Source organism: Gordionus sp. m RMFG-2023, chromosome 4 (genome assembly GCF_954871325.1).
Source record: "Gordionus sp. m RMFG-2023 chromosome 4, tfGorSpeb1-WG-v2, whole genome shotgun sequence".
NCBI lineage: Eukaryota > Metazoa > Nematomorpha > Gordioida > Chordodea > Parachordodidae > Gordionus > Gordionus sp. m RMFG-2023.
In genome coordinates, this window is record NC_088778.1 from 22577055 (window position 1) to 22600287 (window position 23233).

A 23233-nucleotide genomic window follows, 5' to 3' on the forward strand; every position below is an offset into this window, starting at 1 on the left:
TTCTGCATAAAAAAGTAATGATAAAAAGTTAAAATAATTCTTCACTTCAAAAAAAATAGCTTTTATTATTTTTTATATATAAAAACTAGATAAATCTTTATCTTTATCTAAATTAAAATTATATACTATTTAAAAATAAGAATTATTTTTATATACACAAAGAGTTAAAAAAAATTAGTGGGACTAATTTTATTTCTATAAATACTGATAACATTTAATTTCAAATCATATCATACTTTATGCACACATTAGTTTGCTGATTTAATAGTGAAAAGATTCATTTTAACTTTTAAGAAATATTTGGTATTTTTTTTAATTAAAATTCCATACTTTCTTCTCTCTCGTTGATAACCTTCTCTATACCAAGAGGAAATATATCTTTTAAAATAGTAATTTTATCTAAGCAATATTTAAGATATAGTAAAAATGGCTACACCACCTGGTAAGTATATATATTTGAATGGGGAGAAACCCACATTTTAAATTCAACATAAGTGTGTTAAAAATTGTGTATTAAAAAAAATCTGAAATATGCAGAGATCAAAATTTTAGATCCGGCCCTGTTTAATTTCTTTTTAATTTCCAAGTCTAAACCGGCAGTGATTAAATATTGTTTTGATTTAAAAGCCCAGTCCAGAATTTAGAATTTTTTTAAAATTTTTCCCTATATTTTGCAGCTTTTAAATGGAAATCGAAAATATCAGCATTAAATAAATATTCAACACTCCATTATAAGATTTTCCAATATTTTCTATTTAATTTTGATTAATGTCCAGATTTTTAATCTTTTTTAAGCCTTTTCAGATTTTACAGTCATATTTCGCTCCGTTGCCGAGCCTGCAGCTCTCTGATCTAAATATTTTCTTAACCAAATTTGTGACATTTTGCTCTAAAAAACAAAAATTTATAGGTTTTATGTTTTACCTGGCTTATTATTTATTTTTTTAGTTCAAAAATTAATAAACCTATAAATATATTTGGTTTTACTCTTAATTTGAAGCGATAATCTAGAAACTAAAAATATCAAAGGATAACAAATTAATTATTTCTTAATATTTTGTGTTGCGATACATTTTATTTTATATAAGGAAGGTGAAGTTTATTAAATATTTAAAATTTAGTAAAAAATAAATTCATTGTAAAAGGGTATGAATGATTTTGAGTTGACTGTTTAAAATGCATTATTAAATAATAAATTATCAGGATTTAATAATTATAGGTAAATATAATGTAAATGTTGACAATAAATGCACACATTATATTTAACTGGAGGTAATATTACTACAAATGTAGATTACATTTTAAAAATGATGTTAAATAAATGTTTGATTTAAAAAAGATGTCTTCTCTTTAAATATAATGTCCTTATTATCACATCGTTGGCGAAAACTTTATTTTCTCTTGATTTCAATAAATCTTTTACCTTCACTTCGCGCTTCCTTTTGCCATTTTTTTGACCTTCTCCCCAAAGCGCTAAGGTAGCTAATGAAAAAAAAATTTATGATTAAATGGAGTGTGTTAGCTTAGATTTCTATGTTAAAAAATGTTCTAAGACAAAGAGTAAAATAAAATTGATAACCTTTTATGATTTCTTCTTTCGTCATACCAGATTTATCACCAATTAATACTGTGTTTAAATTTTCATTCATCATTTTTACACCCTGTCTCAAATGTTCAAGACTAGTTGGCCCACCCGTTATCCCATAATTTTTTGGATTGATCTATAATATGATATTATACAAGAAACTAAAATTTGTTTAAATGTTTACTTATATTTTATATTCCCAATAGAAATTATATTTAAAAAAAAATGAATTAAATAAAACTTGTAATAATCCATAATTTTTAGTGAAGACACCATATCCAGAACTGTCTAAATCTCTACCCCCTCTCGACTGTTTGCTTATCAATGCAGCAATGAGTGCAGGGTCTATTCCAGATCCTTTTACACTATGTTTTATATTCGATTGATGTTTGTTTAGAAATACAACATCTTCCCGAATAAGGGTATTGCTTAATCTATTTCCTAAAGAAAATGTTTAAAAGTATAATATAATTGAAAACAAATAATTAAACGAGATTCAGGAAGATAAGTGGAGGATATAGTAAAAGCATTTTAAGAGTTTATAATCAAAACCTTTACTCTCAACATATATTATAAAGCATTCAAATTTACTAAAGCATATTACTGTTAGAAAATCCCTTGTCTTTTTGGGTCAAATCTGGGAAATAATATGGATCAATGTTATTCATTATGTCATTATGATTTTTAGAACGCTGATAATTATCCGAATGAGCCTTTCTATTACCTTCCTCTAAATCCTTTTTGAAATAGGGACCGCTAAGTCCGAATTCAATACTTTCTTTACCGTTTAGAGAGGAATCATCATCGTAATCTACACTATCTATTATTTTTGATAAATATAATAAAACTAATAAAATGTTCTTATTAAAATCTCCTTGATATTCATTTTAATTATTTCTTCAAAACCCATATAAAACATTATTAACTTCTCAAACGACCATTATGTAAGCAATTTAGAAAAAAATAATAATGGCTGAATTACATTTTGGAAACTCTCGCCCTCTTATAGAGTATGCCGTGGATATATATGATTGGTTAACTAAATTTTCGTTATAAGGCGAAGGACTTTTAGCATGTATAAACATAATAATATGTCCCAGTGTTTTATCAAAAATAGATTTTATCTTATTATTTTTCCTATCATAATTTGAGACTTGGGATTCTGTATTAATGTTTAGCTTATTATTGCTATCAATTGATGTATCATCTTTCAAAATTGTTGAATTAGAGTTTATTAAAATTGTATTCGAAGTAGAATTTGACCCCATTGTTTTGTTCATGCTTTTGTTTAAATTAGAACTCGTAATATTTATAAATCCTGTCATTATATTATCAATACTATTTATGGGAGAAGCAGTCATGATATCAGGGGAAATAGCTGCTCCGTTTATACCTAAATTTGAAGTAATTGTATCATTCTTATGTATATAAAATGTTTCACTAACATCTTTGGTTATGTTTATAAAATTTATGCTTGATAATAACATCATATCGGTTATACTTAGCGACATATCTGTCGCATTGACAGTCGTGTCGGTTAACATAACCATGTTGGAATCTGTTACATGATTTTTTATAATATGGCTCCCATTTAATGAAGTATCTGACGTTTCTGTTATAACATATTTATTGATTATTGTACCGTTAAAAGTTGCTGAACCTGTTCCATACGTCCCATTTGTCGTTATGGTGATGTTTGGAGTAAAATCAATGTTAATAGCTTCTAATGTTAATATCCCAATATGGCTATCAATTATTGTATCTAATGTGGGATTTATTGAATTGTTTATTGAAAATTCAGTTTTTTGATTCGTATTGTTTAAAATTATTGGCGAATCTGTAGAAACAATTGGAGCAATAATATCAATTATTGACTTATTCGTATTAGCTATGACTGAATTGATAAGGTTAGTGGAAAGCATAATATTTCCCGTAGTATTATCGATAATTATCAATGTTCCATTGTGGGCTGAAAATATTGTTTGAATAATTGTTTTATTTATAGTGTTTGCTGTAATTTCTACCGTGTTCAACGTAGCATTTGATATTATTATCACTTCCGAATTATTGCTTAAACCTTTTAATTTTATATTGGAAATTATATTGTCATTTAACGAGTTTCTGATGTAAAGCGATAAATGAATATTCATTATCTTATTGCAATCACAATCGTTTTTATCAAACAGATTAGTTGACATTAATAGTTTATTAATTGCATCTAAGTCAAGAATATTATAAGTAGATGAATCATTAGTTGTTCGGAAAGAAATAACTAAGTTCAAAGATTCATTAGTTATAATAATTTTGTTGTCATAGATCAATGATGAAATATTAACGAACATATTGGATATGGTATCGGTTATATTATAAATTATTTGTCCTTTTGTATTTTTATTTTCTGAATTTATAATTATAGATTTGTTAATTAGAGTTATGGATGGGAAAGATACTGAAGGAAATTCGAAAGTATCTATTGTTGTAACATCAGGAATATAATGTGCGACTATATCGTTTATCTGGTGAAATTCTAAATTATGTTGAAAACTGGAATGATTCTTTGTTTGTTTTTCGTATATTGTTGGAATAAAAGTTTGTATATTTTGGAATATTTCATGAGTTTGAACCTCAATATTATTAGTTATCGCGTGAGTTTTATCTACTAAATCTACATTGTTTACCAAGATTGGAGAGTCAGTGATAACGATATCGGCAATAGCTTGTGTATCAAATTTATGGTCTTGAATGTAAGTGGAATCAGTTATTTTGTTGGTTATATATAATATATTATTATAATTAGTGGTAACTAAATCTATTGAATTTATAGCTAATATATTTGCAGAAACTCTTTCCGAATCTATATCTGTTTCTGTGAGTATTTGTTCATTTCCTGTTAAAATTTTATTTAATAAATTAGGAGTTTTTGCTGTAGCATCTGTATCCAAATTTGTTTCAAATAAAGATGTAAAGTTTATTAGATCATAATCGATTAATATTTGATTTTTTGGAGAGAAATCAAATATTGAGGGAAATGTTGGAATTGAAATATATGCAGAGACATCAGGATATATAATTTCTTCAAAGCTATCATTAATTAAAATTGCACTTTGATAACCAATAGATGTTAAATCTTCTTTAGGAACAGTAATGAAATTATCTACCTCAGAATCAATGATTTCAGAGTATGTTACAACATCGGCGAACGTTAAAGGTTCAGTATCAATTGGTGTATTTTCGGAAAGTTCAATGAATTCATTTGTGCCAGTAGTGTCATAAATTTTTAAAGTAGATATTTGTGTTGTGGTAATTTGGTTAATGGAAGCTATATTTTCACTTTTCACCATCACTACTTCATTACCGGTTAGATTTGAATTATTCGAATTGATGTAGAGAAAATTGTTAGGATACCCTATGTACCTTAACCACTGAGCTCGGGCTATGACATCCATAGCTAAATTGCCATTAACATATAAATCTTTTATTTCGTCTAAGGATGGAACTGAAAAAGTTTGCAATTCAAAAGATACCAAAGCTCCTGAATTTAAATTATGTTTGTATTATATAACGTATCATAAAATTACCTATAAGATATTGTTTAAATGTGAATATAGGGTAACTTTGTTTCAACATAATTAAATAGTTATGGAAGGCTATAGCACCATTTTGTATATGGAAATAACTAAATGGAGATGCCATTGGATGTTTCGGAACATAACCGAGCTATTATAAATTTAAAATAATATTATTACATTGTTAGAGAATTTAAGTAACTTGATATAATCCAAATCCAATTTCTCCGTAATAGCTTTCATTTAAGAGGGCCCCAACTCGAGACCTTTGACTAATGAGTGCGGCTATTAATTCCCCTGGTATGCTAGTGATTCTCGCAACACTTTTAATTTTTGAGGCCAATGGTATCAATGCTTTTAGATCTAAATTTATGAGATATTGTGATGCTGCAATACCTACAACAAATTATATGTAGATACTTTTATTGGCATTAATTATAATATACCTTTGACATCTAAGTTAAATTTTTCTACGGTTGAGCTAGAAGCACCAGTGGTTTTCAGAACGAATATTAAATCATAGATAGGTTTAAGTGCTAATCGTATTACATAAATATTTGAATATTATTTTAAAACCAATAAAAAAATATATGTCTTAGTTTTATTTTTCTCTATCAAAATTTAAGGTCTATAAAATAAGATCGATCGTAAACACTCACAAAAAAAGTTCAAAACGTTAGAAGAAAGTTTTGAGCTTTATAACAAAAAAGTATTTTGACATGAATATTATTTCCTTAACTGTCTTTTATATGAATTATATTAGATCACTTTATATATTTCTAAACCTCTAAAAATAAAGAAAAGCGAACATTTTGTAAGCCTAATATAAAGTTTTAGTAAGCTAACTATGGTACGGAAAAATAATAGAGATAATAAATAATTATTTAAAAAAAAGGGAAAACAGAATGAATCAGTTGAATCCATATCTCGTAAATCGCTTTTATAAATGGTAGGTTTCTTGTATAATGTTTTAGATTCTGCTTTAATTTCGCTTGCCGATATGTCCACCGAATCTCTTGTATTAGTTGTAGTAAATATTTTTAGCTTCTTAAAAATTTGAGCCCTTTTTATGATGTCTTCAATGAAGGATTTCATTATCATGCTCTCAAAAATGCTGTAAGATGTCAATTTCTTTATATCTCCAAGTTTGTACATTCCAATTGTAGCTATATGTTTTTTTTGTAAATGAGAGTTTTGCTAAATATTAACATGATTCTTTTTTTCACTATTGCTTAGGTATATTTAGTTTCTAAATTATTTTTAGGAATAACTATTAATTTTAAAATAATATATGTTATCTTTTCCGGCAATGTAAGTAAATGTGCTAGAATGCATTTCAGGCAAAAACAGATATTTTAATATAGAAAATTCTCTAAATAAATGGTTTAAAGTTAGAAAATCGTTAAATAGTTTGTTGAACGCGTTTTTAAATTTGAAGATAATTTTTTGCTAAAAATATATTCCATGTGATGTGGTACTTTTGGGATATTTTAACTTACATACACTAAATTAACCACCGACTGGTTGAAATATTAATACACGTTGCGAGAAACAAGTTTTATTTAGTCTATACTGAAAACTTAACTAATATTTCACTCAATGATATTTTTAAGAATTTACTAATTTCAACCTTTCATCAATTTCTCCGAATTCCAAGAAGGAAATTTCCTATTTATCAGCTCTCTCATGTTTCTCATAATTTGAGCTCCTTGTTTAATATTGGCGTAGCTATACGGGGACCCGTTGGGTATATGCCTTTTTGTGTCTATCTACTTATATAAAATGCAATTTAACAAGTATAAATGTTTGTAAAGTAATTTTGATTTTATATAATAGTATATAACTTGTAAAAGGCCCCATCTATCATCAGGTCCAAAACCCCTAACATATAATCTTTTGCCACTTCGCGACATTTTACTAATAAATGATGCCAGCAAATATTCGTCTACACCAGTTTCTACAGCTGCTCTCATAATATAATCTTTCATTTTCAATAAACGCGCGTAATCAGCAAATACAGTGGCCTGGTAACGATCAAATTCTAGAATGTTATTTAAAAAAAAAATTAAATATATATTTTCAAAGAATTCTAAAATTAGAAAGAATTTATGATGATGATTTGTGCTCTATCATAAATTGTAGTTAAAGTGCCTACACTTTTCTCAGCATTACCCTTTTTACAGAAAATAATTTAAAAATGATAATTCATTCCAAATAATGAAACCCTCCTTATATTCCTCCCATCAGGATTCAGCCCTAGAATGAGAGTGACAAAAGAAAAAAGAAGGGAAGATGTGGATGTGAGAAGGGAGTGGAAGTAGGACAAATTCAAACCGATGGCGACATTCGGCAAGTTAAGAGCGGTTGTTTTAATTGTTTTATATCTATAGTTGTTTCATAGGCTTTTTATTTGGTTGATGTTCAAAATAGTATAAGATAATAAAAGTTAAACAAATATATACCATATTCAGGACTCTATAAACTATATAAAGTTCTAACTGTACTCATTTTCTGGCTTCATTTATATGTTAATAATGTTTTTTAAAAGAAATTTTCATCAGGATGAAGTCATTTTTAAGATATATTTTTGGTGTGAAGAAAGCTTGAACTTGAAAGGGGGTAAACTCACTCTCGAGGATTAACCTATTTTTTTTTTAGAATTTTCGGCCTCAGAAGAAGAGGAAAAAAGAAAACCTTTATGAGGGTTGATAAAAATAATTGTTTATCAATCTTTTTAAACTATAATATCCTAGTTAGACTCATTCTCATGGGTATAATATTTTAAAAATTCAAAAATACATCCTAATAGTAAACCCGTTTTTATCCAAACATTTTTTGCGCGTGAAGAAAGAGATGGGGGCGTTTAAACTTAAGAAATAAAAGTACCGGGTTGAGAATTATGTTCCATAACTGATAAAATTATCCACCTTTTCTTTTTCTTCATACGCAAAGATAATTAATAGAGATTTGAAAATTTTTATTAAGAATGGCATTGAGAAGGGGAAATCTTTAATCCTTTTGTAATAATAAAAGTTGAATATTTTTCTAAATGGGGCGATCTATATCTTAAGATGGAGATCAGATTTAGTTTTTAATAACCACTATTTTAAATAATTTATTTTTAGCATCAAAAAGTTAGAATTTAAGGATGAACATTTATCAATAACAAATTTAAGTTTGCCTGAATTATGATTATAATGAAATTAATATAATTATATTCACCTTCATTCTTTACATTACTTGAATAACATTGAGTTAAGATTAGCCAAATTTTTTATCAATGTAATGAATTTTCATATTATAGTATAAATATTGTATAAATTGACTTCACATGGTTTTCGAAGGTTTTGATAAGAAAATAAATGAATTTGAATTAACTACTTATAAAGGATACTATAAAAAATGTCCTTTAAAATATGTTACATTTTGTGTGTGTAAAAAGTTGATATTAGAGCACCTTAATTTACTGTCAATAAATTAAATAATAATAAAACAGTAAATGAAAAAAAAGGGATAGATTATATAAAGGGCATCAAACATCCAGATTTAAGCAATTATATAAAGCATACCTTTCTTCCTTCTCTTGTCCTTTGTATCATATAGGGATGTTGTCATATCGAAAATATTTGGGAATAGATCTTTATCTTTAGAAAAAGAGAAATATAATCAATATTTTTCACTTGGGATCATTGGTTTATAACATAATTTTCTTTTATAAGTAAATCTTTAATGTATATTAGCGTCAATGTGTCTTTTTAAATAGAAAGCTTATTTTGTGATTTTAGAAAATTTTGCCATGACCTTTTTGAATTTAATATAAATTTTTGCATAGATTTTTCATATAAATAAATGACTTAAAATTTAACAATAAAATGTCTAAAATTCAAAGGATAGGTATTCTAAACATGATAAAGCATATTTCTACTAAAATCAGATTTTTTTAAAATTTAAAAATATCGCCAAAGAATATTTTAAAGTTTGAAAAAGTAGGAAAACACACATTGACACTAACATATACAAATATAATATAAGAACAAGATAAAATTAAAAAAATATATTTATGATCACCTCCTTATTATCTTAACCCCGTAAGTTGGGTTTAAAATACTTAAAAAATGGAACCCTTATTATGTGGTCATTTTATGGGATTTACCTTTACATCGTGAAAAGTGTCACTAGCTCTACTATTTGAAAATTATATTTTTTATACTATAAACAAACCCAATTAAATTTTTTTAAATCTTATTTAACATTTCTTTTTTATTTTAATAGTTTTTTCTTTCTATTCGTTCTTTTTGTTATTAAATAATTCCTTTTTAATGTTAGCGTCAATGTTTTTTCCCACATTGTTTTATTATTTAACTTTAAATATTTGAACCCATCTTTTTAAATTTAAAAATCTGATTTTACCAGTTCTAACATGTTTAAGGTGCCTATCTTATAAATTATAGACAATTTTGCCAACCTTTGAGCCATTTATAATTCATATTAAAAAATCTATGGGAAAAAAATATAAATTATATTAAGTTCAAAAGTACATGGTAAAATTGACTGAAACTTATAGGATAGGTATTCCAAACATGATAGGATATATTTTCACTAAAATCAGATTTATAAATTTAATACCCTTGAAAAATGATTTTAAGTTGAAAAAATAACACATTGACGGAAAACACACATAGACGCTAACAAATTCTTTTTCCAAAATAAATTTAGCTTAATTGGGATGTTATTTGGCAGTTTAAAACAATATATAAATAGTTTACATCGATTTTAAAGTTATATATTTTTTAAATACATATAAAGTTACAAGTATATTTATTTTTATTTTACAAATATCATCTCTTAGAAACAATTTTATGTTAAATGTTTTTTATAAAAAAAGCAATTTTCTTTACAATATTAAATTGTTTGATAAGCCAGTTAAAGTTATCGGCCTTGGTATCGGTGTTTATCTGCTTGGGAGATTCTCATTTAAAAAAATTGACCCAGTATATTGATATTAGTATTTCGAATTTTATTAATATGATCTTTAGTGAAGTGATATTTTTTTAATATCGATCCAGCTTTTAACCTTCATGATATATAAATATTTTAGTAGTTCACGATAGAGAAGTGGAAACATTTAAAAGAGCTAAACATTTTGATTGTAAATTTTATACGGAAGAGTGAAGGAGAAAATTTAATATTATATGATAGAAAACTTTATATAGTTTCTAGAAAATTTTATTGTAAATTTTGTTCGTTAGATATAATAAAATATTTTTTAAAAAAATTACCGCATTTTATGTCAGAAAGACAACAAACCGTGTCCATTTCAGAGCCACATGAACTTATTTTAGAAATATCCCCATGACAACAGGACTTTGACACGCAAACACCTTTATTTTTTGAGCAACTATGATCTATAATGTATTTCAATTACGTTTTTTTTAGTTCAGATATTCTTTTTTATTTTATATTGCCATGAAAAATATTATATTTGGTAATAAATTCATTTAATCCTTTACAAATTTAAGAAATATTTTACACGATAATTAGGGCTAAATAAGTTAATTTATATGGAGTATTATTAGTGGCTTAGCTACCTTTTATCATTGTATATAATGTGGATTTTGACCCATCCCCTCACCAGCGGCATGTTTAGGGGACATGAGGTCTTAATCTCTTTGTAAAGTTTGGAGGGCTCATAAAATCTTTTATATTTTTTAAAATTTATTTATTCGAGTTAATTTTAGATAGAATTTTCTTATTTTGCTAGGGTTTTTTTCCCCTTACAAAGTTAAAAAAGATAACGACAAACACTCTATTTAGTTATTATAATCCTATCTTAAAAATTAAGTTAACTTCCTCATTAAGTCAAGATAGTATATATGATGATTCAAATTATTTGAAAGTTTATGCGTGAATTAATAAGGATTTTTTTTTATATATTGAATATAAAAATGGCATATACCGCAGTCTAAATATGTGCTACAACACGTAAAATTATCGCAATTGTTCAAACGTTTTCCCGGACAACATCTGGCGGGACCTGCCATTTTCCCCTTTTCTATACGACACTTGAGCATTTCCTTAACATATTGAGTATCCGCCACATTCAAAACGAATAAAAATATTGTCACGGTAGAGATATTGAACACCGTGTTACGTATATATGACTTTCTATTCATTTTTGAGCAAAAATATAAGTTATGGAATTTTGTCTTGTCAAATTTATATTTATATTTTTATCATTAATATTTGATTTAAATGATTTATAAAAATTAAATTTAAAAAATTCAAAAAAATGTCGAAATAATATTAATAATTCAAGTATATTTTAAAAGAAAGTTTATAAATAATATGAAGAGAAAAAAATTTAAATCTTGTAACATTTATGAATGACCATGGCCTCTCCCCTGTTAATTATTATTTTTTTAAAATATTTTAATACTTTGAACCATTTAATAAAGTATCCTTTTAATAATAATTCCTTTATATGTTTGAATTTTAATAAAACGGAAATATACCAAATTGACAATTTCCCCCTTTTATGCCTCATCAACATCATAGGCATAACATAAGTCATTTATAAAATTCGCTATTTTTTTTTTATCATTTTAAGAGAGTTTTAGAACTTAAAAAAATTAAATTATTGCAAAATTTTCGTTTTAAGATATTATTTTATTAGTCATTATTAAACAGGAAATTTTTTTGTAGAGGTAGTTAACTTAAAAAATATTTATACCTGTATAATTTATTCATTTTTTTGATATAAGATTGCCTTTTTGTAAATTTCCTATGGAATAAGGAATCTCTGAAGTCCTGGGTAATAAATATTTTTGAGAAGTTTGTTTTTGCTTTTTATTTTAGGGGTTGAAATGAAAAATAATGATTTGTAATCAAGGGTTATTTTTTGTTTAAAAAATAGTTATTAACAAATTTATCATATTTTTTGCCATTCTGCAATATTTCTAAGGCTCGTTTATAATTTGTTCCTCTGTAGTTATTAAAGAAAAGAATTCTTTTGTTAATCAAAATTTTTGTTAAAAATATATATCAGAGACCTGCAGAGGTAAAAATTCCAGATTTGAAAAAATAATTTTTTTTTTGTCTCGGGACAGGATTTTTATTTTTAATTATATTTACGGCCATACTCCCTTTTTTAAATTTTTTTTTTTTAAATTTTGGCTATATTTTAAAATTCCATCAATGGGAATCGAAAATGTGAATAAATGTATTAAGGTTCTATTCTATGATTTTGCAACAATTTCCAATTGATTCGATTAATTGATCATATTTTAAATACATTTTCTTTAAATCAGCCCGATCGAATTTCTTACATTTACAATTTAAAATAGTGATGTTAAACGGCTTGTTTTGAGCCGATTTTTTAAAACGGCTAACTCAATATTTTAGCCAGAAAAATATTGTCTAAGCCTTGAGATTTCGATAATATATGTTTAGATCTTTGTTCTTTCTATGAGCAAAATATTCAGGCTTGCGTAATATTTTTTGGATTAAATAATGAGTTAGCCGTTTTTAAAAATCGGCTCAAAACGCGTTTAACAACACTAATTTAAAATATAATAAAAACGAAGTGGATTAATGAGGAGCTTTCCCCTACTTCAACTGAATCCCTTTAGACGATTACCCTATGGATGAAATAATAATTAGTAAAGATAATTAAATTTCTTTAATATTTAAAATTTTTATTTACGTATGGGAGACATGAAGGACAGATGATCCTTATACTTTAATTTTTAAATTCTTTGATACGATATTATTTCTATTCGAAGTTTTTAAATTGTCTAAAACTAAAAAATTAAATTCAAAAAATTTTATCTAAAAAATAAAATGTTGTTGATGGTAAATAATTGGAGAGAAAAAAATTGACCCTAACCCATATAATTAAAGAATAATTTTTTTAAAAAAAATCTAGATTCAAATTATTGTTATTTTTTATATATAATTTAGAAATTAATATATTTTTATCCTGTTACAATTATAAAATAATGGTTCGATTCGAGTTCGTTAAAATCTTAGTTATTTTTGTTATGAAATTAAATAATTATTTAAAAATATACAAACTATCGGAAAAATTATTAATTTAGGAAAATTCCATTGATAAAAGTAATCTTGTATTTAATGAAAGAGTTATATTATGTAGTAGGGGTTAAGGTTAACAAGTCTACTTCGTAAACCCGGGGTTTTTTGTAATATTTTTAAAAACCTAAATAGTTTATAGTTGGTGTTTTTAAAAAAAATTGTATAACCTAATTTTGCCGAAATCGATTTCCAGGTTAATTTCAGGCAATTTTTCCAAATTTTATCTTTTTAATGACAAATATTGCTGTAAAAGGTTGATATAAATTAAGAGTAATTTAAAAATTCACAACAATATTGTCCTATATTTCCAGGTGTTGTTAAATGGTTTAATTCAGCCGATCATTTTCCCGAATTTGGATATTTTGCACACCGATGACAGAAATGTTTAGACATTTTTAGACATAAAAACCTCGATAAAATATCCCGGACAGAAATATATTATAATAAAACAATAAAAAAAATTAGTTTTAAGAAAATAATGGACCATGAAGTTTGGTGTGGGTTAAGGTTAGTATATAAGATGGCTAGGATAAATATTGGGTTATATTTCGACTTACGTGTCCAAACTTTACCGGACGTTGTTGGTTTTGTCTTATAAATTAGATGCGGCATAAATGGGCTTATTTAAAATGTTAATAATCAAGTATCATTTATGATTCAATATATTGTTTTATTTTTATATACTCGATAAATAGCCTGGGATTTACTGGTCTCATAATGTTTGGGATATACATATTAAATTAATTTTATCAAAATCAATCTATCTTATATCTGCTATGAGAAAAAACAAAATCACTTTTCTCAGGTTTGGTCATTAATTAGTACCATCACTATTAATAGATTTCTTAAATAAAATATATTTTTAAAAAAATATCAAATTATAAAAATTTTTTAGGTTCCTAAGAACGACACAAGCGGGGTAGTAAAATCGATAATAAAATGATATTAAAAAATCAAATAAAACCTATGGAATGAAATGGAAAATAAATGATTTGATATGAAACAAGCTTTAGGACTAAAGGTGCATCCTTTAGTGAGTTTTTTTGTAAAAAAATAAGCCAAGAATTTTTTTCTATATTGTTATGTTATAATAAATTTATTAATGGTTTCTTAATATATATATTATTTTGTAATTTTGGTTTAAAATGAAAGATATTTAAAGTATCTTGATAATAATGAAATCAAGCTTAAGTTGTAAATATACATTTTTTCCCAATAAAATATTGAATATAGGGTCATATTATTTCATAAAATTGGGATCACGACAACATCCTAAAAATATAGAAGTGATGGTTAAGGCACCAAAACTAGAAAATTCAAAACAATTACAGTTATTTTAATTAAAACATCAAAGTGATCATCGTCATAAATGTCAGAATTCTTTCGAGAAATTAAAACAATTGATAAGCACTTCTCCGATACTTCATCATTATAATTCAAGCCTACAAATTATTTTAGCCATTGATGCATCAATTAAATGGTTTGGTTTTCAAAAGAATATACGTATATAATTTATATCAAAAAAAGGTATTTGAAAAGAAATGCATTTTAAAACAGGAGACCGGGGATCTTATGAGTACGAGGTTCTTGCCAACCTCAAAATTTTCTTCTAGAGAACTCAACTCTAATGGTTAATTTTTTAGACAAACATGTATAACTAACTACATATGAGACTACAGGCGTAACCAATGGGGAGGAAAGGGGGAAATTTCACCCCCCATAGCAAATTTGACTGTTTTTCTAAATATTATTTTAAGATAATAAAAAATTTTACCCCGACCCCCGGACCCCCTCCCCCTTGCCCCATCAAAATTTTTCAATATCAAGCAGAGTTTATCCTTACTGCTAGTTGCATTAACAAATTATTTTCCTATAGCTCAATACTATGTAGAAATTTACAAAAACCAAATTTCAATTTGGTTCAAGATATTGATTTGGAGGAAAATGTGGACAGGAAGAATGAATGTAGTTGAATATTTCATAATATTTATATAGACGTTGAATTAAATCTTATAAAATATCCAATTTCATTCCATTCTTAGATACTTTTTTATCGCAAATTAAAGTACGGTTTTTAGATAAAAAACAAGTCTTTGGTAATCTTCAAATTTTATTACCAAAAGACCCTTCTTCGTTTTCTGATGCCATTATTGGTATAATTAAATATTTAGCAAAATTTTAATGTTGATACTGAAATCAATTTAATCAGTGAATTAGAATTGTGGTATAAATATTTACTACGTTTATTATTTTACCTGAGCATGCTATTGATGCGCTCAATCGGTATAAGGAGGCTTAATTTATTTTGAAGGTATTCTTGCATGTTTGCCTATTACAACATATACGAATGAAAGGACCTTTTCCAAATTGAGAAGGTTGATAACTTATTTACAAAATACTACTTCTCGGCTAAATGGGCTAGCTATGTTAAATATCCACAGAGATTTATTTCCAACGACATAGAAAATTCTTGATGAATTAGAAAAATTCCCACGAAAATTAAAAATCGCATTATAATTATAGTATTTAATAAATTTTTTATATAATATTGTATTTAATAAGTTATAAAAACTTGTTCTTTAAAAAATTTTCTAGTCAATATTTTATACTCACTACAATTAGAATTTTCAATCAAAAAATATATTTATATTATATGAGAATTTAAGCTGAGGCTAGTTTTTAAAGCAAATTTTATAAAAAAAAAAATTGACACTAAACTTTATTTCAATTTTATATTTTTTTAAAAAAATTTATCTATAATATACCTAACTTAAAATAAAAATTGGGTTATAACTTTTATTTCTTCTTATATTCATAAGCGCGAATTAGTAATCAGGAGACCCAAAAGAAAGCGACTACTTACGTCAACGCATAGGAATTCAGATTATAAAATCTAATTTTACACGCCATAGGTTCATTCCCCGAGGAGCCGATTAATCTAGATTTTCTTCTTCTTCCCTAAATTATTTAAACCCCCCCCCCCCCCCTTCTTCTTCATATTATCATTTGCATTTATTATATTTCTATTATATCTATTATTATACTTTGTATTATGAAGTCCTTGTTTGTTAAATTTCTTGAATTTTCTAGAATTATGTTTTGGAATTTTATTTTTATACTATCATTTTGTCAGATTTAATTTGTCTTTATTAATAAATGTTAAATTTAAAAATTAAAAAAAAAATTTCTTAAATAATTAATTTATAAAAGGAACCAAAATTCAAATAAAAATTAAAAATATTAATATAATTATTATTGAATTATGAATAATTTAAAAGAATAGATCAAAGATATGACCCCGGCCAAAGGTGAGGAAAAAGCTGGCCAAAGAGGGTTTGGAGGCAAAGCCCCCCAAAAAATTTCCCCCCCTATAGGAAAATCCTGGATACGCCACTGTGAGACTATATTTTATTTTAATATCGGATCACATACAAAATTTTTATAAAACAATATGACAGTGTTGTGATGATTTAATGAAACGTATTGACGATTAAATTAAAACCCATCCATATAAAATTTTAATCTTTGCAAAAATAATTAAACTCAAAAACTTTTTTAATTCAATTTATCAAAAATAAAAAATAACACCATCATATATAAAAGATTAAACCCTATTCTATATAAAATTATTCTTTGTTTGAACAAAAAAAAAAGTTTAATCTACCATAAAATTTAATTTTAAAGCTATTGAGGGTCTGGGGCTACATTTCAGAGGTTTATACGATAATTTAATTTTTGACTAAGAAATTTGAATATAGTAAGAAATTATATTAGAAAAAATAAATAACTAACAAATTATAAAATCGTAAATATAGTTAATGGAAATCCGTTCTTTTAGCCCTTATAGAGAAAACCAACTTAGGTTAGGAAATAGTAAAAATCAAGATTATTGAAACAACAAGATTTTAACTACATCAAATGAATATTCAAGAAAGAGCAAGAAACTATATTATACAATTATCTAATAAATGCAGCTAAAATGTTTATGGGTCTTTGTCCCATGTAAATTCTCTTTTTGGGGCATATGAATCCTGTTTCAATTTTAATTCATTCTTTATTTGTTTAAATTTGTAATAAATTTCACCAATTTTTTATAATAATTTTCCATTATGGCTTATTTTTATCTATAAAGTAGTTGCAATAATATATATCATTTTTATATTTAAAAATAATTCGAATGCTCCTCAGAGGAAGCTCATCCACTTCGAAGTGTAGCCTTTTCGGAAATATTAATACTGTTAAATAGGTGCAGAGTTGTTAAACGCTATTAGCACGCTACCGCTATAGCTATTTGTCAAAAAAAGTAGCGCGCTATTAGCTACTTTTAAGCTACTTTTTATAAAAAAATTTTTAGAAACAAATGAAACAAATTTTTTTTTTTGCTTATAATGTAAATGTATAATATATAATATATAAAAATCAACATTTATAAATATAAAAATATAGTTAGTTTAGATTATAAAAAAATAAGCAATATAAATAAATATTTATTTTAATTTGTTGCATTTTAATAATAATATCATTTCAATATTATCATCCCCAAGTCTAGAGCGACGATCAGAAAGTATAAGCTTTGCTTTACTAAATAATCTCTCGACACTAGCACTTGAGGGCAAGGAAGCTCTGAAAATATTTAATCAGATCAATTTATAAATATAAATAAGTTTTTACCTTCTGTTATGTGTCCAACTATCTGCCGGTGTACATACACATAAGATATATCTGATAACTCTACTATTAGAGCATCTTTCATCACTTTGAAGTTGTCGGCTATTTTATTCATAAGTGTCTGGCGACATAAAACTGTTGTGCCAGGGGATAAAGTTTTAATCATCATAGTAAATGATGGATTATCAACCAAGGACAATGGCTGAACTGTGTCAATAATAAAATCAACAATTACTTTATCAGCCAATTTTTGTGAAATATTGGCATGTTTATTATCAGTTAATTTGGTTTGGATAGTATTTGTCTTTTTGAATTCAGATTCTCTTATACCAAAATTTTTTATATGTTTCTCTATTTCCTTATAGCAATTGGCGTGAACAGTCTAATAAAATAAATAATATTATAATGTAAAAATAACAATTTACCTTTAGGTGTTTCTTCAGGTTATAGCTACTCGATTGATTTGATAATATATTTTTTTTACATTTTAAGCACAGGAATTTGAATCCAAATTTTGTTTTAATATTTATTTAAAAAAATTTTTCAAATCTAGGGAATGGGAAATCGTTATTAGAGCTATTAAGTACATTTTCTTCCATTGAATCTTCCATGTCTGAATCACTTTCAAGGATTTGGATATCCATGGGCGATGCCATTTTAGATTATTAACACAGATTGAAAATATAAATTAGAAATTGAAAATATATTTAAATTTCAAAATTAAATAATAAATTATAAAAATTATAATTAATTATGATAATATATTTAAATTTTCATGTTTATACTTACATTCATTATATTTTTTAAAAGTAGCGAAGTAGCGCGCTACTTAGCTACTTTTAAAAAAATTAGCGCGCTAAAAAATTAAATAATTTTAAAAAAAGTAGCGGCTATTAGCTATAGCTACCAAAAAAGATAGCGCGCTACTTTAACAACACTGAATAGGTGTAACTTTATATATGGCATAAAAGAATAAGTGGATAAAATAACTAATTTATTCAATATTATAAAATAGTTTTGATTTTATTGACGTTTGCCGTTTAGGGATCTGCATGCTCTCCTGTCTCCTCTAACGCCATTTTTAGATTATGTCTCTTTTACCAACAGGCAAATTTGTATGATTTTGATCAAAATGATTAATAAGATAATTTATGGTTAGTTTCAAGATTTCAATGATGATTTCATAATTTATTTTAGTTTTTGCAATTTATAGGAAAATATTTTAATTCAAAATAACGCCGTTTTTCAATTTCGTGTTTTAGTCATTGTTTTAAATGGTCAAAACAAATGTCACTGTGAAAGTAAGATCATCTCTTTTAAATGTATGCAAAAACATAATTAATCTTTAGTTTTTCACATTTTTTTGAATTTTAATATCAAATGCCCCTGGAATTTTAATTGAGTCATATTTTATTAACCTTTAAATAATAATATCATATAGAAACATTTGCAGATATTTTTTAGAATTAAATAGACCCAGAATTTGAATATAATAGAACAAACATATAATACAATTTCAAAAAATTTATCATGTTACTTTATTATTGATTTTGGAAGGTATTTTGAAGGACATCCACTAATAGAGATAAATAGGGAATGTGGTGGCTCTACAAAATACTCTTCTGAAAATATCTTATTATCATAATATTTTAATGGATAAAACTCACATAGGATAGCCCTTTTTCATTACAACGAATAAAAACCTATCTACGACATCTTAAAATCGATTGAATGGACTAGCTTCACTTAATATACATCGAGATCTATTCCCTAACACAGAACAAATTATTGAAAAATTGGTGCAATCGCAAAGAAGATTAAGTTTTCATTTTTGAACGATATTTGATCAATTATTAAATAATCATGATTATCCTATATTTTTCTGTGATTTATATACCGGTTTTATAGATAATATTTTGTATTTGTCAATATTTTATTATATTGTGTTGGCGGATAGTTTAATACAAAAATCTTGCCCACTCGTTGTTTTGAAATTTTTTTAATCCTCCCGCTCATTTTTTAAAAAAAAATTACATGCCAACCCATTTATCTGTAAATTTTGTTTAACCCGCTTGCTTGCCTAATATTCAAAAATTATTTTAATGGCTGGTCTGGCCTTTTTATTTGTTTTGTATTTTTAATTAAACATATTATGAAATTAAACTATTATTTTTAATAAAATGAAGTCTGTTCTGCTCATTTCGCCTAAAAAATAATAAAAATTAACACACCCATTACTTAAAATAATTTTTAACTCGCCTGTCACCTGCCCAATGTTGAAAATATTTTGGATAATATGAACCCCGTTTGAATTATGAACAGTAGGCGGGCTAAAAATCCGCCCATTGCAGACCTCTAGTCCAAATCTTTGTGCCATCTGTGAGCACGAGCTTTAAGATTTCGTAATATTTTTTTGGATAATATATTCGGTTATTAAGTCGTTTAACAATATTACTAAGACTGAAAATAGATTGGATAGGTTTTAGCCCTTCAATATACATAGGATGTTATCGCCTGATAAAATCATTGAAAAATTAACTCAATCTCAAAAATATTAAATTTTACATTATATATCTATATGCTAATTAATTATATTTGTTAACCATTTTTAGTAGTGCTGTTAAATGACTTAATTTGAGCCGGTTTTTAAAAACTGCTAGCTCAATATATTTTAGCCAGAAAAATATTACGTAAACCGGAAGATTTTGCTTATAGATGGCAAAGGTTTGACCACTCATTACTTGAGAGTTTGACAATGTTTTTCTAGCTAAAAGACGCTTCAAAATCTTGAGGGTTTGACAATGTTTTTCATGCTAAAATATTGAATTAGCCGTTTTTAAAAATTTTATCAAATCGAACCTAATTTTTAGATACACCATATTATTTTCATGAATGTGTTGGGAAACTTGAATATACAATAATTCTTGGAAATATTTTTGTGCCTGCATCTATATTCCAATATTTCTTTTACATATAATTTATTAAATTCATATATCAAATTTTATATAACTTAAAAAATTTATTCTTTTTTACAATGTTTTTTTTCGAGACATTTATTTATTTTATGATTCATACTCCGATTATGCATTTAATTAATTTATTTTCGAATTTATGTATTCGAAATTGTCAATATTTTCTAGTCACTAGTAGTGTTGTTAAATGGCTCGATTTGAGCTGATTTTTAAAAATGGCTAACTCAAGAATTTAGTCACAAAAATATGACCTAAGCTTTGAAATTTTGCTAATAGATGTCCAAACCTTTCTGCCATCTATGAGCAAAATCTTGAGATTTTATATTTTTCTGGATAAAATATTGAGTTAGCCTTTTATAAAAATCGACTCAAATCGAGCAGTTCAACAGTATTAGTCATTAGTCTTAATAAATTTATTTTAAGTTATTCTTAAATGACTCCTAAAATAATTTTTATAAATAAATTTAATTTAACCCCCCCCCCCCCCTCCTCGTATTTGATTGGGAGTAAATGACAATATTTATAAATTATAATTTTTTGGAATTTTGGATTTCTATATTTTTCTGCAATATTTTGGTTTAAAATGAAATTAAAAAAAATGTATCCTCCTTGCCAAATGAATCGAATACAAATAGTAAATTATATTATATTTGAATACCAATAGTAAATTATTAGATTCATAATCGAATAATGGTATTTGATTTGTATTTGCTTTTGAGCGTATTATGTACTAAGTGTTTCTATAACGATTTATCCGAAATTAGGGTTTTTTTAATATAAAATTTCCCAGAAATGTAATCCAACCTGGGTGGAGTACCTTTCCTATTTCTTGCATAGAGTGCCATCCCTATGAATTTCAAATAATTTCTCCATAAACCTTTGTGCATTTTTTAATTTATATCATAATACTTAATTTTACCAAAACTATATATGGGGTAAGAGCTGAGTAAAGTAGAGGAGATCAGAGCATATAATATAGATTGATTTATAAGATTCATGATGTAATGAGTTCAGAGAAATAATCTATTTAAAATAATAAAAAATTTATAAAAATGGAAAATAGACTTTAATAAAAATGCAAAACTGAAAAGCCACACATTTCTCATCCAAAAGGAAATACGGCGAAATCTTCCCAGCACTCTAGACAAAATAGAATTCAACAAAAAGGGAGAATGCAAATTTCCAGGATGCCAATTTTTAACAAAAGTTAAATGTGAACAGTGCATAATGTATTTAATTTACAAGAAATAATTATTATTTTAGATATTCTATTTTCATAATCATGAGTATTTTCGTTGTAAAATATAATTATATGAAAATATTTTGGACCGTTTTTTTAATACATAGTGTGCGCTTGAATACACATTTTAGAATTGTCCTAGCTGGATTTTTAAAATCATATCCCTTCCGGGACGAGTTTCCTGCAGTTAACAATAATACAAAACTAAATAAATTACCCTATCTAAATCATAAGTTGTCATAATTATCAAGGTCCTCTAAAAAAATTATCATACAAGTTCTTTTTATTTTTAAATACTATTAAAAAGAATAAAATTATGATAATATATAGGTTTTTTCAAATAAAAAAATCATTGATAAAATGATGAAAAATTTAAAATCGTATTTTATTTATTGTATACATTATAGAATCATTTATAACATTTTACTTTGATAGAATATGACACTTTTTTTACAACGAAACTTATTTCTGCCGAAAAGAGGTTATCATTTCTATGTAACTTATTTTTGTTTTTGTTTTTGTTAAACTAATAAATTTTTATCATTTTTATGGTATTATACATATTTTTTTTATATTTTAAATAGTTGAATAAATTTAAAATTTTGGTGTTATTATTTTTTTTTATTATAATTTTTTTATTTTTATGTAAATTGTCACTTTAGCCCTTGGAAATTTTAGAACCGTTGTTCTTCAAAACTTATATCGGAAGGGAAACAATCTTAAAAATAGTTACTTTCATTTTGATCAAAAAATAGGGCTAGAGATTTGCTGATTTCATCTCCAATCGCATTTCCCAGAACATTAGAAATCCTATGAGTTGGATAGTATTATTTTTTACACATTTTTACAGTCAATTTCTTAAATATATATTTTGCAGAGATCTGCAAAGTCAGGCCCTGCTAGTTAAGACTTTTTGCACAAGTTGCCGGGCCCGATCCGAAATTTATTTATGCCCAGCCTAACTTGTTAAAATTTTTGTGAATTTATTTTTATATATAGATTTATTATTTTAATGTTTAGTTAATTCTTCAGAAAAAGATACCTTATATGATGAAAGCAGAGTTGTTAATGCTCCTTTTTAAAAGTAACTAGCTCCCGCTCCCGCTACTAC

At 25.8% G+C, this 23233-nt stretch overlaps 2 protein-coding genes across 2 annotated transcripts; both read right to left on the reverse strand.

Annotated features, from left to right (window-relative positions):
• Nucleotides 1-1273: 1273 nt before the first annotated feature.
• On the reverse strand, nucleotides 1274-2715 carry LOC135928504 (lysozyme g-like). Its single transcript, XM_065464966.1, has 5 exons — nucleotides 2568-2715; nucleotides 2190-2405; nucleotides 1827-2026; nucleotides 1580-1721; nucleotides 1274-1482 (listed from the first exon to the last, which is right to left on the reverse strand). Exons 1-5 carry the CDS (start codon nucleotides 2668-2670, stop codon nucleotides 1331-1333), a joined length of 813 nt encoding a protein of 270 aa, XP_065321038.1. The 5' UTR covers nucleotides 2671-2715; the 3' UTR covers nucleotides 1274-1330.
• Nucleotides 2716-2788: 73 nt separating this feature from the next.
• LOC135928727 (uncharacterized) lies at nucleotides 2789-22363 on the reverse strand. Its single transcript, XM_065465183.1, has 13 exons — nucleotides 22340-22363; nucleotides 17952-18292; nucleotides 11108-11316; nucleotides 10431-10556; nucleotides 8721-8795; nucleotides 6996-7192; nucleotides 6782-6920; nucleotides 6054-6317; nucleotides 5598-5687; nucleotides 5354-5547; nucleotides 5164-5302; nucleotides 2849-5117; nucleotides 2789-2792 (listed from the first exon to the last, which is right to left on the reverse strand). The coding sequence occupies exons 1-13, from the start codon at nucleotides 22361-22363 to the stop codon at nucleotides 2789-2791; spliced, it is 4071 nt and encodes a 1356-aa protein (XP_065321255.1).
• Between the last annotated feature and the right edge of the window lie 870 nt (nucleotides 22364-23233).

Coding starts and splice junctions, on each gene's coding strand:
- LOC135928504 (XM_065464966.1), bottom strand. CDS start 2,670: ATGTTTATACATGCTAAAAGTCCTTCGCCTTATAACGAAAATTTAGTT. Junction 2,406..2,567: donor AGGGCGAGAGTTTCCAAAAT/GTAATTCAGCCA, acceptor CAAAAATAATAG/ATAGTGTAGATTACGATGAT. Junction 2,027..2,189: donor AGACAAGGGATTTTCTAACA/GTAATATGCTTT, acceptor CATTTTCTTTAG/GAAATAGATTAAGCAATACC.
- LOC135928727 (XM_065465183.1), bottom strand. CDS start 22,363: ATGACAACTTATGATTTAGATAGG. Junction 18,293..22,339: donor CAACTTATGATTTAGATAGG/GTAATTTATTTA, acceptor TTATTTTATTAG/ACTGTTCACGCCAATTGCTA. Junction 5,548..5,597: donor ATTTAACTTAGATGTCAAAG/GTATATTATAAT, acceptor AATTTGTTGTAG/GTATTGCAGCATCACAATAT.